The 18436-nt window shown below is 36.1% G+C and overlaps 8 protein-coding genes across 8 annotated transcripts; 5 read left to right on the top strand and 3 right to left on the bottom strand.

Moving 5' to 3' along the window:
• Positions 1–42: 42 nt before the first annotated feature.
• On the top strand, positions 43–2253 carry B0P05DRAFT_581243 (P-loop containing nucleoside triphosphate hydrolase protein; the record flags this gene model as incomplete). The annotated part of the gene is made up of 3 exons (XM_051582086.1): positions 43–1432; positions 1480–1935; positions 1982–2253. The coding sequence occupies 3 exons, from the start codon at positions 43–45 to the stop codon at positions 2251–2253; spliced, it is 2118 nt and encodes a 705-aa protein (XP_051431292.1).
• Positions 2254–3820: 1567 nt separating this feature from the next.
• B0P05DRAFT_441914 (fork head domain-containing protein) lies at positions 3821–4208 on the top strand (the record flags this gene model as incomplete). The annotated part of the gene is made up of 2 exons (XM_051573762.1): positions 3821–3958; positions 4005–4208. Coding segments are annotated over 2 exons (342 nt in total), but the record flags the coding sequence as incomplete, so codon positions are not given.
• Positions 4209–4861: 653 nt separating this feature from the next.
• Positions 4862–5901, top strand: B0P05DRAFT_247817 (uncharacterized protein). Its single transcript, XM_051573330.1, has 5 exons — positions 4862–5059; positions 5103–5179; positions 5218–5414; positions 5458–5617; positions 5673–5901. The coding sequence occupies exons 1-5, from the start codon at positions 4916–4918 to the stop codon at positions 5782–5784; spliced, it is 690 nt and encodes a 229-aa protein (XP_051431290.1). The 5' UTR covers positions 4862–4915; the 3' UTR covers positions 5785–5901.
• B0P05DRAFT_556769 (uncharacterized protein) lies at positions 5745–7137 on the top strand. Its single transcript, XM_051579955.1, has 8 exons — positions 5745–5898; positions 5943–5993; positions 6047–6109; positions 6156–6270; positions 6312–6435; positions 6481–6562; positions 6615–6803; positions 6852–7137. Exons 1-8 carry the CDS (start codon positions 5824–5826, stop codon positions 6981–6983), a joined length of 831 nt encoding a protein of 276 aa, XP_051431289.1. The 5' UTR covers positions 5745–5823; the 3' UTR covers positions 6984–7137.
• On the top strand, positions 7138–8478 carry B0P05DRAFT_556765 (diacylglycerol acyltransferase). The gene is made up of 3 exons (XM_051579954.1): positions 7138–8050; positions 8098–8142; positions 8197–8478. The coding sequence occupies exons 1-3, from the start codon at positions 7183–7185 to the stop codon at positions 8364–8366; spliced, it is 1083 nt and encodes a 360-aa protein (XP_051431288.1). The 5' UTR covers positions 7138–7182; the 3' UTR covers positions 8367–8478.
• Positions 8479–10229: 1751 nt separating this feature from the next.
• B0P05DRAFT_590566 (uncharacterized protein) lies at positions 10230–12245 on the bottom strand (the record flags this gene model as incomplete). Its single annotated transcript, XM_051582818.1, has 4 exons — positions 10230–10373; positions 10421–11461; positions 11505–11610; positions 11656–12245. 4 exons carry the CDS (start codon positions 12243–12245, stop codon positions 10230–10232), a joined length of 1881 nt encoding a protein of 626 aa, XP_051431287.1.
• A 310-nt stretch (positions 12246–12555) lies between these two features.
• B0P05DRAFT_556744 (cation efflux family-domain-containing protein) lies at positions 12556–14262 on the bottom strand. The gene is made up of 8 exons (XM_051579953.1): positions 13993–14262; positions 13861–13939; positions 13766–13815; positions 13639–13719; positions 13293–13583; positions 13198–13249; positions 12931–13153; positions 12556–12859 (listed from the first exon to the last, which is right to left on the bottom strand). Exons 1-8 carry the CDS (start codon positions 14216–14218, stop codon positions 12611–12613), a joined length of 1251 nt encoding a protein of 416 aa, XP_051431286.1. The 5' UTR covers positions 14219–14262; the 3' UTR covers positions 12556–12610.
• Positions 14263–14351: 89 nt separating this feature from the next.
• On the bottom strand, positions 14352–18388 carry B0P05DRAFT_556741 (uncharacterized protein). The gene is made up of 10 exons (XM_051579952.1): positions 18151–18388; positions 17958–18102; positions 17734–17900; positions 16842–17680; positions 16376–16799; positions 16000–16335; positions 15786–15948; positions 15516–15734; positions 14810–15467; positions 14352–14764 (listed from the first exon to the last, which is right to left on the bottom strand). Exons 1-10 carry the CDS (start codon positions 18284–18286, stop codon positions 14384–14386), a joined length of 3468 nt encoding a protein of 1155 aa, XP_051431285.1. The 5' UTR covers positions 18287–18388; the 3' UTR covers positions 14352–14383.
• Positions 18389–18436: the final 48 nt, after the last annotated feature.

Here is an 18436-nt window from a genome sequence, read left to right as displayed (position 1 = left end):
GTGCCAGGATTTGAAAGACCAAAAAAGCAGACAAACTGGAGCATGATCATTAGCGGCATATCAGGTGTAGCAGGATTCTTATTGATCATATCAGCCATTGTGACTTATTTCTCCAAGAGACAAGAACCAAAAGGCATACTCGAAATTGAAGATGATGAAGCAGGGAAATTAATGTCTGAGCACACACCCACTAGCTTTATTTTTGAAGACATCGCCTATAAGATAAATGGCCACCCTATAATACAAGATGTTTCAGGCATGATTCAGCCAGGAAATGTGATGGCTATCATGGGACCTTCAGGTGCAGGCAAAACAACCTTGTTAGATATTTTAGCCAAACGTACCAAATCAGGCGAATCTTCAGGCAATATCTATTTAAACGGACAGAAAGTATGCACTAAACACTACAAAAAGCTAATTGGTTATGTGGATCAAGAAGAAGTCATGATTCCTAACTTAACTGTGTATGAAACTATACTCTATTCTGCTTTATTGCGCTTGCCTCGTTCCATGAGTGATGTTGCAAAGAAATTTCGGGTGATGGAAGTCATGCAAGGACTAGGAATTGATACAATTAAGGATGCTGAGATAGGTCAGCAAGATGCACGGTCAATCAGTGGTGGTGAAAAACGTCGAGTTGCTATTGCCTGCGAATTAGTCACCTCGCCTTCTATATTATTCTTGGATGAACCTACAAGTGGTCTTGATGCTTATGATGCCTTCAATGTTGTACAATGTTTGGTTTCATTAGCCAGAAATTATAGACGGACAGTTATTTTTACAATTCATCAGCCGAGATCCAATATTGTTACTTTGTTTGATCAGCTAGTCTTGCTTGCTCATGGGAGAGCGATTTATTCTGGCCCGCAATCTGAGGCACAAACTTATTTTAAACAGATTGGTTACGCTTGTCCTACTGGCTTTAATATTGCCGATTATCTAATCGATTTAACGATGGGTGCGGTTCAAAGAAAGCCAAACCAGCCTTCATCTGCTGTCCAGGCGGTGACAAATAGCTTCACTTTTGAAGATGAATACTTTCCTGCTCAGCCAACAACCTCCATCTATAGTGACGATTTAGATAACATAACAGAGCAATGGGCTTCTGAATCAGCCAAGAAAAAGAAAGCGCAGGAACCGAATGTGATCATTGATTCAGAACCACAAACAGATGGCTTGCCTCCACATGTTCGACAACTCATTGAATATTACCAACACAGTATTATAATGAACGCTCTAAGGGAAAACATCCAAACAGCTGTAGCACAAGCACAACAAGATGATGACTCGGTCATTTTAGAAGCAATCGCTGTGTATGAACGGCCTGGCTTTTTTGCTCAATTCAGAATATTGGCAGATCGTACATTCAAAAATTTATATCGCAATCCGATGTTGATGTTTAGTCATTATACCATGACTATTTTGTTGGCGCGCAAGTATATTTATCCGCGCACGCTTCTTTATTTACATTCTATATAGTAATATGTGGAGGCTTGTTCTACCAAGTTTCAAACACCATTGCTGGTTTTCAAAACCGTATGGGCTTGTTCTTCTTTTATGAAGCATTGCTTGGCTTCATGTGCTTAACTTCACTCCAAGCGTTTAGCAATGAACGCATTTTGTTTACAAGAGAGCGAGCCAATGGTTATTACTCACCTACAGCCTATTTTCTATCCAAAATTCTTTTTGATATTGTTCCATTGCGTATTGTGCCGCCATTGATGATGGCGCTTATTTCTTATTCATTGGTGGGCTTAGTAGAAGGCGTCTCTGAATTCTTCAAGTTTTTGCTTGTTCTGGTCTTGTTTAATTTGACAGCAGCAGCACTTTGTTTAGCCATAGGTATTATAGTCAAGAATCTGGCTTTAGCCAACTTGATAGCATGTATGGTTATCCTATTTTCTATGCTCTTTGCAGGCTTGCTTTTAAACAAAGGTAAATTGTATCGTTTGTATTGATTTTTTTTCTAACATATCATCAGACTCAATACCTCAATATTTCAGTTGGCTCAAGTATCTTTCCTTCTTTAATTATGCCTTAGAAGCCATGCTGGTGAATGAATTACTGTATTTGCAACTTGTTGAAGAAAGATATGGGCTTAAAATAGATGTACCGGGAGCTACTATTTTATCCACGTTTGGATTCAATGCAAGGAATTATTGGCCTGATGTTATTCGTTTAGGTTCAATGTTTCTAGTTTTTATTTTGATCGCTTACGTTTGGCTTGCATTATTCTTGAAAGAAAAAAGATAAACATAAAAACGTTTGTTATAAAGGCAGTTCATTAAGCTTTCTCATCATATAACCGTATGTTATAGAAAAAAATCATATAAAATAGGAGAATAAAGAAAAAATTCGAATCAATGTGAGCATTGTGTTTAGATCTGCCATCAAAATTGACTGTATACTGCATTTTACAGAAAAAGCATCATTATAACAGTGAAATAAAACTTTCTATCCTGAAAATTAGTCTTCTATCGCTAGTAATTGCTTAGAACAAAAAAAAAAAGGTTGATACATTCAATAAACCTAAAATTCGGGAATAAAGCTCCGAATCTTGCCTTAGAAATAAGATAAGGTTTTCACAGTAAGATAAACAGAACTTGATTTTATTAGGATTGAAAGAAATACAAGAATTTTATGAGGACTGTCTCATTATAGAAATGTAGCTATAGATTCAAATATGAAGAGATAGTTTCGGATATAACGGAAGGCCTCCCGTTTATCGATTATTTGCATTCCATTTTCTCGGTTCTGGTGTAAAAGATAAAGTGTAACCTGATTTCTCCCTCCTTATGTGTTTTTGACTATTTTTTGTTCTAGTCTAATGAAATGATGAGAATTTTTAAAAGAGTTTTCTTTTATCTATAGGATAACAAATCATCATTTTATGATATGACTCTAAATATGAATGTGTAACTAACTGGATCTACAACTAATTCGTTACCTGGGTTTGTTGTAATAACATGACATTTGCCGTATCCCTTAAAGAAATCAAATCAAAAAGATTACACTCATCCTCTTTATTGAGCTAGCCTTTATGCTAAATATACTTAAGTACAATCTCGTGTAAGACACAAGAAAAGAAATAGATGCATTTCAAAAATTCTTCTGATTCGATAATCTTTGTCAAACATAGTTTTTCCCACCAAGCTGAGATTTGTTTGTACGGTCTCGATCATATTGACTTTAGCTTATGAGAGATGTATTTTTTCTTTCTGTTGTATCTTGACAAAAGAAGAGTAGCACTTTGTATAAATAAAGCGAGGCACGCACTGTCATACAAAAAAGAAAAATGTCATAAAGTGACATTCTTTGAAAGAGTAGCACAAAATCCTTTCTAAACGCTTTGACCATGGTATAAACAGATAGCTTACTTTTTTTTTTTTGTTCTTGATCAATATACTTCTTTTTAGATCAAAAAATAAAGATGACAAGGGAAAAAAAGAAAAAGAAAATAGCCTTAACCTTAAATACAAAAAAGAGATAGAGAGTGTGTGTATGTTTTGATGGGTTTGTTGTGAGATTGGGTTCTTCTTGAGTAACCATTCATAAATGACAACAAACTTTATGTAAATATACAGTTTTGGGTTAAAAGACGATTATACACACACGGATTTAATTTTTTCTTTTTCTTTTTAACCTATCTATTTATCTGTTTATACAAATGAATTATGTTTCAAGCCCATTGAAATTTAAGATGGCACTCGTGGGAGATCATCCAAAAGAAGATGAAGACATAAATACGTGTCCTGCTAGAACACGTCTATTTTGGCCTAAAAAGATAGTTCCATGGTGGACACCTCACAACAAGGATGATAAACCACCATTTTCGTATGCTACGTTAATAGCATATGCTATTCTGTCTAGTAAAGACGGTCGACTAACCCTGAATGGCATTTATACATGGATTTCGCATCAATACCCCTTTTACTCCATGCGTCAAGGAGGATGGCAGGTAAATCAAAGAATGCTTATTGGGTGTAAGCTAAAAAAATAAACAGAACTCAATTCGGCATAATCTTTCGTTAAACAAGAAATGGTTCTTCAAGATTGATAGAAGACCAACTCAGACAAACCCAGGCAAAGGCTGCTACTGGACTTTGATCCCTGGTGCTGAGAGTGTTTTCATAAACAAATTAACATACGAGAAAAGTCATTATCGAAAACATCATGATATTGAACTAACTGCGGAACTATTCAAGGATCAACACCGAGGTACCTGCTATCATCATGCAACTAATGCAGCACCCACCGGAAGAAGCATTTCATCACCCTTAACCACTTCCTTTCATGGTAGTTCAATAGTTACACCGCCTTCACAAAAAATTCCGAAACCCGACGCCGAAGATTCAGACAATGATTCAAGCATGCAATACTTCAACGATCTTGTAGTGACATCAACTACATCTACTTGTTCTTTATTTTTATCAGATTATCTCGGGATTGGCTTAGAACAGATATATGAAAGTTATAAAGAGCCATTTGTATTTCACTCCGTTCCTTCTGATCCACTCCAAAGTATTTTTTGACTGTATATATCTAAGATGACACCTACAAACAAGTGTTAGTGCTTCAGAAATAAAAGAGATGTGGCACGAAAAAGAGCTTGTGGTTTACATAATAAATTTCTTGTTTTTTCTGAATAATCAAAGCATTGATACCGTTGTGCTTAGAATGTCTTAATCCTCGCTATCACGCTTCCTATTGCCATGCTTGAGACCTTCCGTTTTCTTACCTTTGAGAATGTTTAGTCGAGTTAAAATTGTATTTAAGAACAAGGAAACAATGTCTTTTATTCTTAGAATTAAAGTCAAATGACAGATCCTTGGAGACAAATACTCTAACGAGAGTACAACAAGCATTTTTTTTATTCAATATTGCTGCTGTCTGATTTTGAAGTTCCTTCATTTTCATGAAGCAGTCATACCTGCATAATTCTTTGTTTCTTTATTTTATCATGACAAGAGCAAAGAACACCAAAAAGAAGTCAAGCCCAGAACCAGAAGAATATGAAGTAGAAAAGATCAAGAGCCATAAGGTCTTTCAAGTTGGCAAAGTAAGCAAATGAAAACATGTTCACACGTTGATGTCATCATTAGAAACACGTCTTAAAATACTTGGTCAAATGGAAGAACTATCCAGCAGAATCAAACACTTGGGAGTCAATTGAAAACTTGTAAGTAAACTGTTTGTTTGATTCCATTGAACCAACAGGTCAAATAGATCCAATGCTTTTGAACTCGTAGATGATTATTGGAGCATTTTAGGAGGTGATGAAGCACGCGAGAGAGTGATGAGTCAGATTGAAAGCGAATCCTATTCTCAAGTAAAAGACACACAAAAGAAATCAAAGAAGAGAACCAAGAAGGAAGAGAAAAATGCATCAAAAGAAGAACCAAAAGCAAAAAAAGGTAAATTCCTTTGTATGGATAAGGTACTTATTCATTATTGAAGTAAAGGAGGATATGTATGAAAGTGAAAGTGATTCCGATTTTTCTGAAAGCGAGATCAACTCTAAATCTTTCAGAGCAAAGTCTGATTGGAATGATGTCTCTAAAGTGAAGTATGTAAGAATGTCTAATAATAACAAGCGTTTGGATGCCATTGTTCGCTGGTAAGTAAATATGTTGCTATAGTAAGTCTATATTTATATTTGACATGCTCTTTAGGGCTGATGGTAAAATTGCATTGTATCCTACAACCCTTCTCGCTCAAAAGTGCCCTTTGAAATTGATTGAGTTTTATGAAAAGAGAGTGACGTTTGACAGAAATAAAAAGTAATGAGAAATTACCTTAGTCAGCTTAAAAAAATGGCATTTAATGCGTGAATTTGAATTGCTATTTTCTAGTCTTTTAATAATGAATTCCTCAAACTTATTTGATGTTAAAGACAAGGTATTGAAGATAGTGCTTGAAAGAGTACTCAGTTATAATCACAGGTAGCTCTTGTCACAGGTGGCTCAAGAGGCATCGGTGAAATGATCGCCACTGTAAGTTTAAGTGTCTAAAAGAATACAGAGTACTAATATAAGAGATATAAAAGGGATTTGTCTCAGCTGGCTCCAAAGTCTATATCACCAGTCGTTCTGCTGATGTTTGCTATAAGGTAAAAAGAAACTCCAGCCAACTTTATTTGTTTATTTTCTTCATAGGTGGCCGAGGAATTGACAGCTAAAGGTCCTGGTCAATGTATTGCTATTCCTGCTGATTTGCAGAAATTAGATGAAGTCAAGCGTCTTGTTGCTGAACTTTCAAAAAAAGAGGATCGTAAGCTGGAAATAAAGAGTTTTCTTATTCATTTACTATAGATCTTGACGTCTTGGTAAACAATGCTGGTGCAAATTGGAATGAAAGTATGGATACATATCCCGATCAAGCTTTTGAGAAAGTAGTAAATTTGAATTTGAAGCGTATCTTTACTTTGACCCAAGCGTAAGTTTGCATTAAATGAATATGAAGTATTTAAAACAACAATAGCTGTCTTCCGCTCTTGACTGCTAAGGCTACTCTGGAAAAAACCACTTGTGTCATTAACATTGGTTCTATAGATGGCATTCGGGTATGTATAGATGAGCCTATAAGAAAGATAAGATTGACATTTTCATATCTAGTCTCCTCCACAAGAAACATATGCTTATTCCGCGTCTAAAGGAGGCCTCCATCATATGTCTCGCCATATGGCTGGTAAACTAGGTCACAGAGGCGTGCGTGTTAACGTCATTGCTCCTGGTGCATTTCAATCTAAAATGATGAAGGCAACCTTGGACAAATTCCATGACTCTATTATAGCAAAAGTGCCTGTAAGTTTGATTTTTATTTAGCTATATTATGTCTAAAAATCTGTTTAGGTGCGCCGTATTGGTAGCCCTGAAGATATTGCAGGTACTTGCATTTATTTAGCCTCTCGTGCTGGTCAATACACGAATGGTGCTACTGTTACTTGCGATGGCGGAACGGCTGTTGCTGATGCTAGAATGTAATTCATGTAATCAATAATAGAAATAATAAGCATAGTCATATTTGATTTTCATTATCGAACATGAAGAGGCATTACCTCACTAGATCCATTTACCTTGTTTATGCTGTTTAACTTTAGACTGTCTGCTGAGATTGAATAAAACAACATCATGTCTGTAACCATCGAAATTTTGCTTTTTTTTCTTTGTTATTCAACACACTATGAAAGAGTCGATAGGCAGCGAAAAAAGCAAGAAGATATATACAGATAGACAAAAAGATACAAAAGATGCCTTATCACATGTTCGTTGGGCTCCTTTAACGATACCATTCGAGCGTCGTCTTCAGACTGCTGCTGTCTTGACTTGGGTATTTTTGCTAGGCAATTGCTTTACTTTATTTCTTTGGTCATTATGTTTACCCTTCCTGTGGCCACTCCAAATTGCTTACATTATATTCATTGCAAAAGATAAAGCACCGGAAAATGGAGGGCGTCGCTCAGAATGGTTTCGTCGCTTACCTTTCTGGCATTATTTTGTCAGTTACTTTCCTATCAAACTCGTAAAAGAAGCTGATTTGAATCCAGAAAAGAACTACGTTTTCGGCTACCATCCGCATGGTATCATCAGCATGGGTGCTCTTGGTAACTTTGGTACAGAAGCAACTGGTTTCTCAAAGCTTTTTCCTGGCATTGTACCCTCGTTGCTCACCTTGACAACCAATTTCAATATTCCTATCTATCGCGAAATAATTATGGCCTTAGGTCTTGCTTCGGTCTCTCGTCATTCATGTGAGCATATTTTAGCATCAGGACCAGGTCGATCAATTGTAATAGTGATTGGAGGAGCAGCAGAGTCATTAAGTGCGCGTCCTGGTATTGCTGATTTAACGTTGAAAAAAAGGCTTGGATTTATTCGAATGGCTATTCGCCATGAAGCTGACTTGGTGCCTACATTTTCTTTTGGGGAAAATGATTTATATGAACAAGTAGATAACCACAAGGGCAGCTGGCTTTGGAAAATTCAGAAAAAAATGCAGCAAGGTTTAGGATTTACTATGCCTTTGTTTCATGCACGAGGGGTTTTCAATTGTAAGTCGTGTTACATATGATTTACAGTACTTAGATATATAATGTAGATGACATTGGGTTGATCCCATATAGGCATCAAGTGGTTACTGTTGGTAAAGTATAGCCTCAAGTTACACTGGATTGCGTATCTAACATGTGATTTTTAGTGGGGAAACCTATTTCTGTTCCAAAACTGAAAGAAGGCCAGACTGAGCCTACAGAAGAACAACTAAAAGCAACACAAGCATTGTATATTGAAGAATTAGAATCAATTTATAACAAGTACAAAGACATTTATGCCAAAGATAGAAAACAAGATTTAAGGATTGTCAGCTAAAATTTTTCTACATATATCTTTTTTACTCAAGCAATACAAAATAAAAAAGATGTACGCTCCATAAACATGATTACAAATTCAGTGCTTTGATTTACACTGTAATCAGTACAAAAGAGGCCCTTTTCATTGAAAATCAGATAGTAAATGGGCATTTATTCTTACACCATTCTACGTACTAAATGTATGCGAGCTGATCGTATGATGATATGTGGCACTTTTGAGTCTAAAAAGAGCAGTTTTGTACATGATAAACGATAGGTGTCTCGTTTTCTTTTTTTTTTCTGCGTCCCTATTGCCTTTCGACGACTTTTGCTGTTCAATTTTTGATCTCTGAATATACTGTATTTTGTGTGCATGATACTTTGATGCATTCGAAATGCACAAAGATAAGGAGATAGCGATCAAGTCTATTAACAAAAGCTGTAGTGAATATATAATGATACCTGAGAAAGTAGAGAAAAGGACTGAGATAGTATGAAAATCATGTACGGAAGTTTGACAAAAGCATGTGGTACAGCTAAACGCTGCTGTTCTATGCTCATCTGCCTTACATTTACACTGTAGATTGCCAATATTTCTATTCCCCTATGTTATTTGGCATTCAAAATAGCATAGAGCAAAAACGCTCAAAAATGCTCAAATCACAGCTGACACATGCCGCCATTACTCGACAACTAGACTATCAAATTAGTCCCTTTTTTCATTTAAAACATGTTCTTTCAAACCAAGAAATCGAATGGTACCATTGGCTTGGCAGTTAGATGAAACTTGTTTTTTATTACCCATGGGAGATCTACGGAGGTCCGTGAAGATGAAAAAAAAAAAAAAAAAAAAAAAACTCGATCAAGAATTTTTTTGGAATGGCCAATTGTAGGTCTGATCCAACCGAAATGAGCTGAGATTACGTTTAGATACTTCTGACAAAAAGAAAACGGGCTTACTGAGACAAAAAAAGGCGACTCAATTTGAGTATTGCCTTCAAATATGCATTCAAAGTTCGTGATACACTGTAGTCAGCACAAAAGAGAACCTTTCCAATATATATTGCTTTCTAAACCTACGTCTACTCTAATACTATTTGATGCACATAATACTGATAAATAAAACGTATTACATTACTTGGTGCTTTTGAGGCCGAAAATACCAGCTTTGGATATGTCAAATGATGAATATCAATCATCTTCAAGATATATATATATTTGTAAATCCATTGTGCCCATAAGAAGCTCCAGGCAATTATAAGCTTCATCATAGCTTTTTTGTCGCTCTAGCGCAATTTGTTTTCTAATATATCATATGTTCTAGTAATTCATCAAATATCGTATCATTTTGTTCAATGCTGGCGTTGATCATACTCATTCCATTATCAGTGGGTTTCAAACGTGGCTCGAATCCATATGAAAGGCAATTCATTTGATCCGACTAATTATCTCTCAATAAATCTGACTTTTGCTTTCAAGACGATGATTTAGGCATTTATAAAGGAATCCCTCCTAGACTAGGCGCCATTCTTGGACACTGCTCAAGATGGGTTTAAGGAACGCAAATATGCTTTTGATTGAGTCCTTTGTCTTTTCAAAATTAGTTATCTCCTATACTGCATGTATTGACTTTAATACTTATTTTTTGAGCATCGAATTCATCTATAATACAATAAATCGTGCGATATAACTACCTGATAAAATGATACAAATTAACAGATCAATTAGAACCAAAAATGGACAAAAAAAGATAAAAAATAATGCATCAATATCTTTAAAGTATATCTGTTTCTTAAACAAGATTTTGTTTAATAGCAAACTGATTCCCAGAATAAAAGTCCATAGACTGAATAGTAGTACACTCAAATGATTAAAGAATACCTTATGTTTCATTAGGCATAGTTTCTTTTGTCTCCAAGAAACACATAAGGTCTCTCACTTTGTCAGTCAAAGTTTCAAATGTAGCTTCCTTTTCAGCCGCATTCTTCTTTAGTAGTTCATTGTTTCGCATTAAAGACTTCGTTAACTAAAAGCAATGCTGTTAGGAAAAACTAGATAAAGTTATTGGCTTACCAATTTCTCTTCACTTAGGTTTTTTAAGGTGTGTTCGTATTTATCTTTAAACGATGTTGCTCTTTTGGTTATCTTTTCTTTTTCTCTTTGGAGCTCGTTAATCTCTGAATCTAGTGACTTTCCTCTTTTGGTCAACACAATAGTCTTTTCTTTAGCGCCTTTCATTTCTTCTTTGGTCAATTGTACTTGACTCGATAGATTCTGAAGTTCTGACATGAGAGTATCAAGTTGTTCTTCATAGTACATCCTTTGAGAGTCTAACTGAGAAGTTAACATGAAAGAGTACTCTACAGACATGGCATCTAATTTGTTGGTTGTTGCATCTTCTTCTCGATCCAATGGATTTTCTGTTGCTGTTGTGCTTGATCCAGCCGCAGTGAAATGGCTAAAATAATCATGGTAGTTTGATGATTTTCGATTCTTGGTATGCGAAAAACTTGTTCTTGACTCTTTCTTATTTTGATCTATAGCTGTCTTGGGTGGTAGTTCAACAAGTGCACCATCAACTGTATTCTGAATCAAACGATGTACATAACTGTCTCCTAAATAGTCCCAAATGCGTTGTGTTTCAATTTCAAGCGTATATAAGTGATTTGTTTCCATATAGTGATCGTATGCGTGTGCTTCTTGGTATCGTCCACAACCAATATGTCCACAAATCATACAAATCCAAAGGCTTTCAGTAGATTCACATTCAAAGCATTCATAGCTTATATGCTTTTCTTGATTCGAAGAAGATGAAGATGAAGATGAAGAAAGAACTGGCTTTTGAGAGTAAAGACATACAGGGCAACTGCTCTTACCCCATTTATTAAGACAGTCGCATCTGTTTGTATGTTGGCATTGAATACTGAGTAGACCAGTAATACCTTGATCCATACGCTCAAGACATACAGGGCATGTAGGTAATTCTGCTTCTTGTTGTTGATGACTTGATAGATCTTGGCTTAATGTTTCATTTAGGTACGGATATGTGTTTGGTAACATTGTATTTACATCTATCGTGTTTGATTTAATGTAAACAACATGGCTGATTTCCGGCTATTTTCTGTTAGTCAGAGACATAGCGTCACAAAAAAGCTACCTCTGTCATGTTGAATCTTCTTCCATTGAATTTTTGATAACAAGCAAAAGCAGATTGTCGACTTTTGAACTTTAATAGAACAGTGTATTTGTTAGGTGAATAATCTCTACAGACTCAGGTTAAAACTTGATCGTTTTCGTTTCCCTTGTACCTGATAAAACGGTAACACAAAATATTAGCGTTCGTGCTTCCCAAAAAAGTGATAAAATCCTTTTGGGCCATATAAGATGGTATTGCTAGAATACAAAGGATTTTACCATCATCACTATCATTATTACTATTATCTAATGACGCTTCTTGAACTATTCTAGTATCAGGTAGATCCTGTTCTGGAATAGGTTGTAATTCGCGATATAAATGAAGTACACCGTAACCAAGTGATAGGCTACTTTCATGTATTTGTCGTTTATTTTTGTGGTTCTTTGTCGTGACAATATCTATCAAAGATAGGTTTATCGGACCAAAACGAAAGTCTATTTGACCTTCCAAACTATGGTGTTTATAAGGCTTATTAATGTGAATAGGTGTGGGTGGTACATGTTTTTGTTGGGAAGCTTGTGGAGGTTGTGAAGATCTTCTTCGCAAAGACGACAGCGCTTTGCTGTTTGTATTGTGCTTATAGTTTTCCAGATGTTTAGTTGACTCTGTATCAACGCTTTTTGGAAAGATACCAAAAAAATCGTTTGGTAAGTTTGTTTTGTCTGGTGAATACAGGAGACATTTTAATGTGTAATAGTACATGGAAAGAAAAGTCAAAAAAAAAGAAAAAAAATATAGCGGGCCTAATATTGCTAGAAAGCACTCAGATTTGAAGTATAAGATTGATTGGCCAAAGAAACATTTCTTCAAGCATCATAACGATTCAGTCTGTTTCTAGTATAGAAAATTAGGGATTTCTGTACTCATATATATAACCTGACAGGCTTTCATTCTCTATGCAACTCACTTAAAAAATGCAAACGTTAAAGAAATAGATAAATTCAAAGTCATTTGAGAGAAATATTATTGATAATGTAAGGAAAATAAAATGTATACAATAAGCAAATTATACAAAAAAAAAAAGGAATGAGTCTATCATGAATGCAGCAGTTTAAAAGGAAGTAAGTCTAATGATGGTGGTGATCATGACAATCAGCGGTTTTCTTCAAGGTAGCTTGTGGATCTTCCAAGTAAATAGCTACGTTTTGAACATTCTTGCAGCTTTTCTTGATAGACAAACGAACTTTTTCCTCTAGTTGATATGCTTTTTGCATTGGAATTGAAGGATTTAACTGCAAGACGAGGTCTATATGATTAAATGGTCCTACTTTACGACCACGAACAGAATGAAAATTAACGACATCCAACTCTTCATCCTACATACGTTTGAATACACACACACACACACACATATATATATATATAAAACAAATTATTCAAACTATACCTTGACTTTGGCAATAGCAGTTTGAATGGAATCTAATTCTTTTGTCGCAATGCCTTTATCCATCAATTCTTTCATTGAAGATCCCAACAATCCTGTACTGCTCTTGACAAGCATACCAGACACAATAAGGCCGCCAATAGGGTCCAATACTGGCATACCTGCATAACTACCTACAATAGCAGCAAGAGCGACTGCACTTGAGTATGCGTCTGCACGATGATGCCTGTTTCTGATGAGAAAAGCCGTTTGTTTTCCTCTTATTCATACCATGCATTTGCCATTAGAACTTCACTTCTTTCAGTAATTCCTACTTTGACAGCTATTCTTATGTCAGCATCTCTAAATAAGAACACTGTACTCACTTGCTCTGTAGAGCCATTCTTTTATAATGACACTTGCTAAAGCAAACCAGGCTGCATTAGGATCCAAGACACCGTTACCATGGTGACTATGGCTATGAACAGGCGAAGGAATACTGTTGTGTTCAGCAGCAGAATGGGATGTAGTAGCAACCGTAGCAGCTGCATCAGAAATCAAAGGAACAGAGGACTGAAGCGCTACTAGCAAAAGATCAAATGAATGCCAACCAATAGCTACTGCACCAGCTAATAAAAGGGAAGAGACTGTCACCGAGCCTACAGTTTCGAATTTACCTAACAGAGCACATCAATTGTCATATTTCAAGTCCATAACGTAAAAAAATCATACCATATCCATAAGGGTAAACATTGTCAGCTGGCTTTCTGGACATTTTAAAGGTATAAAGTGTCACGAAATCACTTAGCAGATCTAGATGTGAAGTTAGAGTTCAATAAAATAAGAACAAACACATTACCGCTAAATGAATGTAATGCTTCAGCTAATAAAGAAGCAGAATTCATTACCCTAATTGTATTGAATATAGGTTCAATGGCACTATTACTGGCTTACCATCCTGCTACGCCTTTGGCTACTGTCAGGCCAACATTGGAAGCTAAACCAATAATAGTAATCCTTGTGCCTTTCTTGCCTACATTACATAATGGTTTATCTTTCTACTTGAAATTTGAAATAATTTCTTACTTGAGGATGTAAGTGTAGTCATAAGATCAGCATCGTGGTGGTGGTGACCATGCGATCCATGGTGGCGAACACTACCTAGAAATGAATGTGTAATTTTTGCATAGTGTGGACGGTGACGCAGAACATAAAAGGAAGAGTTAGACAATAAATTTGTTTGAACAGAAGGTTTCAATAAAATAGCTCTGCTTGAAATAAGCCGTAAACGGATAGAACTGTTCAGGAGCATGCTAGACAAAAGAGAAAGAGAGAGAAGGGAGAGAGAAAAAAGAAGGAAGCGAGTAATGATGGTGAAATAACTCATTTTTATATTCAGAAAGTCACACAGCGGGTAGAGACGGATATGCGAAATAAATAAGAATGTGTGCTTAACAAATTTATGCGTTTATTGACATCAACCTCGAATAAAGATACCCCTTTCAAACACACTACTAAAACGGCTCTTTGAAGACTTATCAACATGGTCCAAACCCAATGCATCTTCCTCTTGAAGACGCGCTTTACGCAACTCAAAATCGTTTTGATCAATCACTGTTACTTGAGGCTCAGGAGCATTCAAATTACGGATCACTGTAAACTTGACTTTTTTCCAATCCATGTCACCCAATCCTGTCCGTTTTTGTAATCGCTTCTTGGTCTCTTCAAAAAGCTCTCCCTTGATAGCCACGAAGCGGAAAGGAATACTATGGAAACTTGTAGGTCGTTCGTGATAATGTACGACTTGAACAAGACGGTCTGAATCATAATCCATCTCCAATTCATCTTTTGGAATAGGCTATCTTTGCATTAGCAGCAATTTCTCAATACTTCGATCCTTTACCTCGGCATAGACAATAGCTGACTTTTCAATGGCCACATTGTCCACTGTTTGATCAAGAGAAAACTCTTTGGTTACTTTTCCCTCTATAACTTCATACAATCGAATTCTATCTGGGTCCTTGATTTCCATTTTACCCTTAGTAATGACTTGATCCAGTAATTGGCGAACAGATCCTGCGCGAGAAACAAGGGCATTGACTTTAGTTTCTTTACGTAAAGTAGGACCAATGATAACAACTTCAATCGATCGCTTAGACTCCAAGTCAGCTACATCAACATCCAGAATTTCATAATACAGCATAGGTGGACTAATATGATCAAAATTGACAAATTGAAGATATTCTTGTGGTTTTGGCAAATTAAGCAGCATATCTTGTAATCGAGTAGTAGGCTTGTAAGGAATAATATCTCTGGGTTGGTTTGTGATAGGATGAGAAGAAGTAAACCGGATCTTGGTTGCTTCAACACCAAGTTCATCGGCTAATTGAGTGGCTATCATATTGTAGTTGGCTGTCCTATTGAGCACAAGTTTAGCTTCATCATGCTTGGAGTTATTGACATTAGGTTTAGGTTTAAACAAAACACAGGCTTTGTTATACAGGGAGGCGTAATAGTCAGGAACAGAAGCAATGTGTCCATTCTTTGTCGCTTCATCCATTCTAAACACAGATTAGCTCTAGTTTTGACATATACAAGTCAAACCTTACTCTTTTTGAGACATTGTTCTTTGAAAACAGATAATATCACCGTTTTGGAAATCTGCCTTACGGAATGTTTGGTCTCCCTTAATCAATTCAATCGCATTGGGTCTAATCTCTTCATAGAGTTGAATTGAGGTACTTTTAGGTAATCCTGCTTTTTCAACCAACAAAGATAGAAGACTATTGACTTTGTCATTCAAAGAAGCAAAAATATGACCAAGGCCTCTACAATGCAATACATGTTAGCTCACATTTTGTGTAGTCTCCACACCGCACCTTATCTTCTGCTCTTTGATATCAAAATACTTAATGAACAGAATCATTTGGTCGTTTCTGATGACAGGTAGTGGCTTGTCTTTTTCGGCAATTTCTAAATACAATTTTGTGAAGCCATTGCTTGATGTGTTGACACAAGTAGCTTCTCGAATCTTTTCAACAGCTATAAGAAAAAAGCAATGTCAGCCATCCCATGTAATATCAATTAGCTTACTTTGTCTCTCGTCTGCTGAAGTCAGTAACTGATCAACACGAACTGTCTTGTTTTGACGATAGAGTATACTCCATAATCTAAACCTATCTGGTTCAAGATGATAATAGTCTACTAATTGTTGTTTAAATGTAACGATTTTATCTGTCTTGGGTGCTTTGAATACGTTGATGTGAGGCGAAACATCAAGATGTCTATCATCAAAAGTACCCAAGTTGAACCCTTGATAATCACTTAATGAGTCATCTGTCACAATAGCCACTTTTACATTCAACTGCATATCTTGTCTATCCTGTTTACGTTTCTCCAATGTTGCTCTTTCATCATCCAAGCGACGCTCTATGTAATTAGCACATATATCTTTATAAAAGCAACTTACTTAAATGTACAGGAATATCGTTTTCTTCAACAGGGCCCAATATTTCATTCAGTTTACTCTTTCTGATATAGACCAGCATGTATGCATTTGTAAATCGTTTCATCATACGAACACTGTTGGCTCTTGTGTTGCCATTAAGAAAAGTAGGTGATATCATATTATCTTTGGGGCTACGATGAGGTTCATCACCAAAGTTCTCTTCAAACACTTCTTTCTTGGTCACAGGAGTAACACGATCATCGTCAAAGCGATACCATTTGTCATTGATTTCTGGACGAATGAGTGCAAAATAATGACCACCTGTGATATCACCACTATGGACAAGAACACCATGAAGTTCATAGTCATAAGGACCATCTTGATCTTCTTTTGAACAGTATTTGTCTAGATTGATTTCAGCTGGAAATTCATGACGGTCGTTGATCTAACAGAAATGAATAGAAAGCATAAGATTTAGACAGCTTACCTTGACCATGGTATCTCGCATAAAATCATATTCAAAACGCTTCAATTGTAAGTGCAAAACAGGAGGGAAGGTTTCAAAGATGACACCTTTATTAGCGTCTTGAAGTCCATGTCCTTCAGCGTGGTATTTGTTGTCACCTTCCAATGTTTCCACTGTGATATAATCATCAAAGGAATCAACTAGATTCTTACAGCCTTTGACATTGAGTTGGATATCATAATAGTCTTCAATACGGGAAGATTCAAAATCGACATTGATACACTTGATAAAACTCTTCATTTTGCCTTCAAACAATTTAGAAATAGCACCATCAGCAGGTGTACCTTTCATTTTCTCTTCTAGATTATCTTGAAGCACACGGTTGAATTCTTGCACATCGTGTTGCATAAATGCATCCAATGAGTCCCAACCGAAACTCTTTGTTAATTCTGTCGTGCCCACTGGCTCTGAGCTGTATTGCAAATTATAAAAGCAACGTTGAAGAGCAAGCGCTACACTTTTCGTAGGCTCGTCTTTTTCAGTAGGGATTTGATAGACTGCTTTTCTGAATTGATTAGTGCAGTACAGAGATTGAAGAAGTGAATTCATGTAACAAGTGGCACCTTGATTTTTTATGCCTACATAGCCTGTCTCTTTTCGGGAATCGTACTTGATGAATTTATGCCAAAGAACACCTGTTTCATCTTTAACGACACGCAAAAAGACAGAAATGACGATTTCATTATTGACGAGGAAAGGTCCCTTGCCAGAACTAGTAGACTGTTGACCAAGTTCTTCAATTTCATAAAAACGCGTAAATCCCCAATCAATTTCCTCGGCACAGAAACGATGGTTAGCACCTAAGTCAAGTCAGTTAAAGAAATGCATATGGTTTTTTTTAAGCTGAGCTTACTATTGGTAGTATAACAAGTGGGATCTTCAGGATTAGAGATGGCAAGTGCAAATTGAGCACATGTATGCCAACCATCTTCAATACCGTCTTTTTTAGGTGGTGCAATTTCGAGATAAACAGATATTGCTTTACTTTGATTGTTTCCCTTGGGGAAAAGCAGAATACGCCTACATCAAACGTTAGCCGTTTTTTTCTATATTATTGTGATTTGATGTATGCCTTACCAAGAATAATCATTCACATGAAATGCAGGAGAATGTACCTTAGTCTTTAAACTTTTCCAATCCTTGATATGCCAATGATATGAAGCTTCTTTTTCTGTTTCCAAATCAGGATTTTTAGGTAAAACTGTCTTGAACATTGTACTTTCTAATATCTCTCTCAGTATACAAGTATAATTTATACACGCATACATACCGTCAGTAACAGAAAGTAGGGCAGCTTTAGGTTTTATATCTTTCATGTTGGTTTCAGGCTCTTGTTTTTCGTTTACTTCAGCAAGTTTATGAGTAGTGTTCAAGTCAGAGTTGACTTGAGGAATTTTATCGACCATATTATAACAAGGGAAAAGAGAAAAAGAAGTCGCCAGAAGACACCTAAAGAGAGAAACGAGTTTGAACGGAGCCTAAAATAGACTGAAGCTTTTCTTCTCAAAAAACTCGCTTTATTTAGATCAGGATGATTCCAGTGTTTTGTGTTTAAA

Source organism: Gilbertella persicaria, assembly GCF_025201335.1.
Source record: "Gilbertella persicaria strain CBS 190.32 chromosome Unknown B0P05scaffold_46, whole genome shotgun sequence".
Taxonomy (NCBI): domain Eukaryota; kingdom Fungi; phylum Mucoromycota; class Mucoromycetes; order Mucorales; family Choanephoraceae; genus Gilbertella; species Gilbertella persicaria.
The sequence above is the reverse complement of the archived record's forward strand: the minus strand, read 5'-3'. Positions and strand labels throughout refer to the sequence as shown.

Bases quoted from the DNA above. Each gene is read 5' to 3' on its own strand.
- B0P05DRAFT_247817 (XM_051573330.1), top strand. From the start codon at position 4,916: ATGAAGCAGTCATACCTGCATAATTCTTTGTTTCTTTATTTTATCATG. The intron at 5,415-5,457 runs GTAAATTCCTTT...TCATTATTGAAG, and splicing joins AGAACCAAAAGCAAAAAAAG to TAAAGGAGGATATGTATGAA. The intron at 5,618-5,672 runs GTAAGTAAATAT...CATGCTCTTTAG, and splicing joins TTGGATGCCATTGTTCGCTG to GGCTGATGGTAAAATTGCAT.
- B0P05DRAFT_556741 (XM_051579952.1), bottom strand. From the start codon at position 18,286: ATGGTCGATAAAATTCCTCAAGTCAACTCTGACTTGAACACTACTCAT. The intron at 18,103-18,150 runs GTATGTATGCGT...GAGAGATATTAG, and splicing joins CCTACTTTCTGTTACTGACG to AAAGTACAATGTTCAAGACA. The intron at 16,336-16,375 runs GTAAGTTGCTTT...CTAATTACATAG, and splicing joins CGATATTCCTGTACATTTAA to AGCGTCGCTTGGATGATGAA.
- B0P05DRAFT_556769 (XM_051579955.1), top strand. From the start codon at position 5,824: ATGCGTGAATTTGAATTGCTATTTTCTAGTCTTTTAATAATGAATTCC. The intron at 6,563-6,614 runs GTATGTATAGAT...TTTCATATCTAG, and splicing joins GTTCTATAGATGGCATTCGG to TCTCCTCCACAAGAAACATA. The intron at 6,804-6,851 runs GTAAGTTTGATT...AAATCTGTTTAG, and splicing joins CTATTATAGCAAAAGTGCCT to GTGCGCCGTATTGGTAGCCC.
- B0P05DRAFT_556765 (XM_051579954.1), top strand. From the start codon at position 7,183: ATGAAAGAGTCGATAGGCAGCGAAAAAAGCAAGAAGATATATACAGAT. The intron at 8,051-8,097 runs GTAAGTCGTGTT...TATATAATGTAG, and splicing joins TGCACGAGGGGTTTTCAATT to ATGACATTGGGTTGATCCCA. The intron at 8,143-8,196 runs GTAAAGTATAGC...TGTGATTTTTAG, and splicing joins GCATCAAGTGGTTACTGTTG to TGGGGAAACCTATTTCTGTT.
- B0P05DRAFT_556744 (XM_051579953.1), bottom strand. From the start codon at position 14,218: ATGCTCCTGAACAGTTCTATCCGTTTACGGCTTATTTCAAGCAGAGCT. The intron at 13,720-13,765 runs GTAATGTGTTTG...CTTCACATCTAG, and splicing joins AGCATTACATTCATTTAGCG to ATCTGCTAAGTGATTTCGTG. The intron at 13,584-13,638 runs GTATGATTTTTT...GTGCTCTGTTAG, and splicing joins TGTTTACCCTTATGGATATG to GTAAATTCGAAACTGTAGGC.